The sequence below is a fragment of the Sceloporus undulatus genome, chromosome 1, assembly GCF_019175285.1.
Source record: "Sceloporus undulatus isolate JIND9_A2432 ecotype Alabama chromosome 1, SceUnd_v1.1, whole genome shotgun sequence".
Taxonomy (NCBI): domain Eukaryota; kingdom Metazoa; phylum Chordata; class Lepidosauria; order Squamata; family Phrynosomatidae; genus Sceloporus; species Sceloporus undulatus.
In genome coordinates, this window is record NC_056522.1 from 270,825,776 (window position 1) to 270,832,086 (window position 6,311).

At 46.8% G+C, this 6,311-nt stretch overlaps 2 protein-coding genes across 2 annotated transcripts in view; one reads left to right on the top strand and one right to left on the bottom strand.

Moving 5' to 3' along the window:
- Positions 1 to 894, top strand: part of LOC121919983 (basic salivary proline-rich protein 1-like) — a 122,728-nt gene extending 121,834 nt beyond the window's left edge. Inside the window, exon 2 of the mRNA XM_042447049.1 lies at positions 591 to 894. Coding sequence (XP_042302983.1) covers positions 591 to 894 — 304 coding nt within the window. The remainder of the gene's footprint in view (positions 1 to 590) is intronic.
- OSBPL5 (oxysterol binding protein like 5) overlaps positions 1 to 6,311 on the bottom strand; it is a 358,346-nt gene that overhangs the window by 214,235 nt on the left and 137,800 nt on the right. The window lies entirely within an intron of this gene.

A 6,311-nucleotide genomic window follows, 5' to 3' on the forward strand; every position in this document is an offset into this window, starting at 1 on the left:
GGGGGTTACAAAAATATGAATGCTACATAATGCTTTCCTGGCGAGGGGAAGGGAACGGGGGTCCCCCTCTGTAGGGGTCCATATTTGCTCAGACACCCAACCTGCTCAGACTGAGGATGCTTTGGGGAAGAAAAGTACGGCTCTATATTTCCAGAAGAGAAGGACACCACCAACAACCAAACTGCCTGCTCTGGATTTGGAGTTAGCTCCTTAGCCAAGGACCTGGCTCCCCCCCCCCCCCCCAAAATCCCTTGTGGCCCAAGAGGCAGCCTGGATTCCCCAGCCCCAGAGACCTACTAAAAGGGAGGAGGGCCTTCCCACCGGAGCCAAGGAAAGCCCAAGGCAATGGCAATGCCTGCTTCTTCCGAGTGATGCTCCTTGGGGGGGTGATGCCTGCTGGAAATGGAGGCCGGGTCCTGCCTGGGCGAGGGGCTTTGGGTGAGGCTCCAAAGGGAGACCTTTCTTTGGGGCAAGGGGTCCTGCTGGGCGAGGGGCTCTCGGGGGCGGCCTTTGGGGGCAAGGGAGGGCGGGTCCTTGGGAAGCAGCAGGAGGCCCTCTGGTGCCTGGCCAGCCCTGCCTGCCTCGCTTACCTCCTCCTCCTCCTCCGGGCGCAGGCAGCAGACCCAGCAGCAGCAGCCCGGCAGCCCCGGCGCCCCAATCCCGGACGGCGGTCAGAGCAGCGGCGGCAGCGGCAGCGGCGTTCTCCTCGGCGCCTTCCCCCGGGCGCTGGGCTCTGGGCCCTCGGCCCCATCGTCACCACCGCCCCGGACCCTCCCGCATCCTCCGCCCCAGCAGCAGCCCCAGAAGCAGCAGCAGCAGGAGGACCAGCAGCCCCTGGGGCCAAAGGAGCAAGCCCTCTGGCGCTCTCACCCTTCGGGGCCTCTGTGGGGCTGAGAGAGAGGGAAGGCGTGGGGGGGGGCGCTCCACTCTCCTCCTCCTCCTCCCCTCTTCTCCTTTCTCCTCCTCTTCCTCCTCTCGTTCTTCCTCCTCCTTTTCCTCCTCCTCCTTCTACTGTATTCCTCTTCTTCCTCCTTCTCCTCCTCCTCCTCCTCTCCTTCTTCCTCCTCTTCCTCTTCTTCTCTGTTTTCAGAAGGGAAGGACACACCACCAAACCCCAAGCTGCCTGCCCTGGATTCGTCTGGCGTTGGCCGAAGGGACCAGCAGCCTCTCCAGGCCCCTCAGGCCCCTCTTCCTTCTCTCTTCCCTCCTCCTCTTATTCTTTCGATTCTTCTTCTTTTGGGCGGGAGCTCCCTTTCCCCTCCCTCCGGAGCTGCAGCCTTCTCTCTTCCGAGGCCCAGAGCCGGGGAGGGAAGGGGGCTTTATTGAGACCCCAAAGCCGCTCCAGGGAAGCGGAGGCAGATGGCTCTGGAGCCTCCGGAGTTGGAGGGAGTGCCGCCCCCGAGATGGAGGCAGCAGCAGCAGCAGCAGCCCCTCAGAAAGAGAAGAGAAAGAAAAAGAGAAAGAAAGGAAGGAAGGAAAAAAGGGGGGAAGTGGTGCACAAAACTTGTCCAGGGTCGGATTGGATCGGCTTTCACTCCTTTTTCGTGAGGCGTGTTACAACCCCCGGAATAGAAGCGCTCCCCCCCCCCCCCGGTCTCCCCCAATCTGGGACGGAGTTTCCTTCTTGGGTCTGAGCTGCTTTTGAACACAAGACAAGGGCTTGCCTCCCCCTGCTGGACAGCCAGGCCTCAAATCCCAGTCCCTTCAAAGCCTGAGGGGAATGGACCAGTTGGGGCAGCAGCAGAGGCCCTCCCTTTCCAGGACCTGGCCCACCTTTCAACCTCCGGCCAGGAGGGGCTTCACAAGGCCCTCCCTTTGGAGCAGGACTGAGAAGCACACACTTACAGGTCGCAGTGCCTCGCCCTCCTTTGCCCTGAGGGCCTCTGGAGGGGATCCAGAAACAAATGGAGAGGGCAGATTTTCTGTCAGAAATGGAAACAGTAGTGCCTGATAAATAATCAATGTTTTGTGCCATCGTGTTAAACCTACAGCCACACTATTGCCCTCTCTGTTCAATTTATATGCAGAACATACTGTACAGAAAGCAGGGTCGAATTTGGAGGAAGCAGGCGTGAGGAACATCAGCAGTTTTAGATATGCAGACGATACCATCTTGTTCTGTGTTCCTGACAACTCTATCACAGGCAAGATTTGTTCAGAGGTATTGTGTCTCTTTACCTTCCTCTGAGGCTGAGAGCATGTGACTCATCCAAGGTCACCCAGGGGAATGCGCAGGGATTCAGACCCCGTTCTCTAGAGTTGTTCAAAGCTCAAGCCACTGCACTTCGCAAGCCCTGACACCATATTACTTGCAGAGACTGGAAAAGACTTGGAACAATTACTGAGGACAGTTAAGGAAGAAAGTATAAGCACAGGGTTACAGCCAAATATTAAGAAACCCAAAATACAATGACCAGAGATTATTTATACAACTTTAAAGTGAGTAGCAGAGACATTTAAATAGTTAGAGGTTTCCTATACTTTGACCCATGCATTAACTAAAATGGAGACACTAGTCAATAAATCAGAAGAAGACTAAGGGCCTATACACATGTGCAGGAAACAATGGGCCAGCTCTGTGGTGCCAGCCCAGTCCCTTCCCCAGTCCATACCTGGGCCAGCATGGAACAGGCAGGTCTTCAAGCACCCACCCGCCTGCCTGGCACTGTGCTTTGGAGCCACCAACATCATTGCCATGTCCCCTTAACTTGCCACCACTACCACTGCATCCCCCTTTGAAGACCCAGCTGTAGCCCATAAGATCAGAAGTGGGGCACTTGGCTTCAGGTGCCTCTTTCAATGTCACAGGCCATAACTGGGAACTTCATGGGATATGGTGGCACAGGTGTGCAGCCAGGCTGTCTGACAGCTGTCACAGCAGAGTTTCTAGGAAGCTCCACCACAAACAGTCCATTTTAAAAGACCATGTTAAAGGCCTTTTGGACTGAGGCTGGCCCAGAACCACCAGAACGGCATCCGATTAGGCCAATCCCAGGGCTGTTGGCCTGCATCATCTGCACAGGACAATGCCAGGCCATGGGGGCCATGGCCTTTGGCTTGTGCATACGGCGCCTAAGATTTGGAGAGGCAGCCATAAAGGAACTAGATAAACTCATCAAGTGTACAGACATTAAATACCAAAGTCAGTATATGTATGACTGTGAAAACAGGGCAGTGAAGAAAATTGATAGGTAGAAAGTCAGTTCAATTGAAATGTAGTGTTGCAGAAGAGTTATGTGGACACAGTAGACTGCTAAAAAGACAAATAAATGGGCCTTAGAGCAAATCAAGTCTCATCTCTCAGTAGATACAAAGCTGACTATACTGAAGGTATTGAACATTGAGACAGGAAAACAGCACTACAGATTAATTCAATCAAGGAAGCCATGCTCCTGAGTTCGTAAGCAGAGCAATTGTTGACTGGGGCTCTTGCAGGTCTCTCATTCATCGGGTTGCCATAAATCAAAGTTGACTTGATGACAAAGACTCAGGGACCTCAAAGTTACCAGGCCATGCCCTTAGCGTTTGCAGATTCAAAGCTATGGCTGTCTTGGTTGTTTCTATCTACCTGTACATGTTGCCAAGTTTTATCAGTCCAGACCAAAATAACAACAAATTTTTTAAAATGCTTCATTTTTAGCCTCTTTCTGAAATATTTGTTGTTAAAATCATGAGATCCAGGGGAGTTTTGTTCAAAATAGTGAACTATCTATCAGCCAGATCTTCTCTAGAAGAGGACATTTCAGGTTCCTCATTGATTCAAGATATCCATTTCAATACTAAATGCAAACCACTCAGATTCCTGGGAGACGAGTGAATGAGAAATATCAAATATACAAGAAAAGCATAAGTAAATTCCTAATGCTCCACTAGTTTCACATTTAAGGCTCAAAATTAAGACCATTGTACCGACAGCAGAAAACAAGGAACTGCAAAACAGAATAATTTCCTGTTCTTGATCAGGATGGTGTCCTTGGCATCGGTAATTGTTATGTTTTGTTTATTATTTATTTGTTACATTCATATCATTTTTTCCTTCAGTGAGCTCAAGACTGCATACTTGGCTGTCGCTCCTAGTTTAATCTTACAAAACCTCTATGATGTAGATCAGGCTGAGGTGCTGCCTAACAGAAGCCTCAGCAAAGTCAGAAAGCATTGTTCAGAAAACTGAGTAGATCACAGCATAATGATGCTGTCAGGTCTGAAGCATTTTCAGTGACACAATATATTAAAAGCACATAGCAATTCAAATGTTTTTGCGGGCTCACATCACATATGTCTACAAACCAAAACATTCCCTTTCCCAAGACTTCTCCTTTTTCTTCTGATACCATGGCTTCTGGCTGAACTGACCTTGACAGCCCAGAGCTTGCTTTTTCTCCCCACAGATCACATTATCTGGCACCATGAATGATAAACAATCCTTTCCACCCAGCATCACCACTGTAGCACATCCCGCCATCTAGCATTATCATGCATATCAAAATACACGGTTACCAAGCATGGCAGGAATTATGATTCTGATGGACAGTGACTAGCCCAAGAAGATACCTTGGGTTCCATGGCTTCATGGATATTTGAACATGGATTTCTGATGGTCCAACACTCTTAATTGCTTCAACACACTGGTTCTCACATAAACATGGAAAATAAACTACTAAAGCTTTTAGTTGGCAGTTGCAGTGGCTGTTCATCTATGAATGGCTAAGAAACAGACTCACCAATTGTCCTCAGATTGGCCCCACTTGCTCCTGTGCCTTTACCAGCAGCTTGAAATGTACTGACTAAAGGAAGTTTTGCAGCAAGAAGATAAGCATCATTTTACAGGGTCTGCTGCACAGTCATGCATCTCTCCCACCCCAAGCTTTGAATGCTTTCTTCTCTTTTCAAAAACTATGCAACTGACAGTTTCAGTTTCTTTAGGCCTCTTCCTTCCAGCTCCTTAATTTCTAACTGTATGATTTGTACTTTTAACCAGATGTGTCAGTATGTCCTAGCTTAGTTTGAGTAATTCATTTCCTTTCAATCCTACTTCCTATTCCCACGATCTCATGTCAATTCTTTTGTGCAGTCTGAAGATCAGAAGGCCTAGCTCAGACGTTTACCATCTGGAAATCGCAGCTGAGTCCCACTCTTCCTGGGATCCTAGTATCCCATCACAGGAGAAAAGCAGGTCATAAATAAAATCATAGCATAATAATTATAATGTTTCTCCCTCCCTCCTACTGCTAGTCAGATCTCACACCAAATGGCAGTCCCTTGCAAAGCTTAACAAAGTCAAGCACAGAAAAATTATGAGGGCAACTATTTCAATTTGACCATTCCCATAAATAACATAGGGTTGTTCAATCTATCCTATGCATGTTTATTCGGAACAAAGCTACACTAAATACATGGAAGAGACTTCTAAGAGATATTAATCATGATCCCCAGATCTCTTGACATCAGCAGGGAATAAATGATTTGCTTCTTTTGGGGAACAACATTTGTTTTATTACATCTGCAGATTAAATTGCTATTAATGATTTCAGAGTGGGGATTAGTTTTAAAAGGGTGGAGATTGACCACTTTATTTACAAATGATCAGAATTAAAGCTGTGGTTCAAAAGTGCACAGTTTTATTGGAAATGGCTTCCTATGTAAGTTTTATATTAAAAAATAAATCAGTTTCCAGTTCTGAAAAGGCAACTGTAGATATATTTGAAAGAATCAACTCTGATAAATGAGTTTAACCCCATCATAGATAAATAATCATTTACATTATATGAAAGTGTAAACAGCAAAACCAGATAATGAGACATCGTAAAGGTAAATTAAATAATAAATCTTTTCACAAAGCATCAAAGAACTTAATGCTATACTTTTGTCAATAGAACTGACATAATGAGACCTTGGTAACCACAGCCATATTGATTAAGCAATAAATTGGCACTCTCTAGTAGTGAAAAGAATTTGCAGTTGGTTACACAACTTAAAATAATACATACTTTAATCATGCAATCAGTTTATGAATATGACAGCTGCTCCAACCACACCCACACCCACACACAATACAGTCCTTAATGAAGTGGAAAGCTAGTATTTCTACCTGAAAGTGTTTTCAGATAACCTTATTGGTTAAAGTGCTTAAAGGCATAATTCAGTAATATTAATACTTTAGGAAATGTGTATATTCATGCTTCTTATGATCCCACAAGCAAAAAGAACTCCTAGCTACCGTGTTGGTTTATCTCACAAATTAGAAAACTGATAGTGATAGCACTGAATTGCAAGGTTGCTACAGGTCTTAATTGCAAGGTTGCTACAGGTCT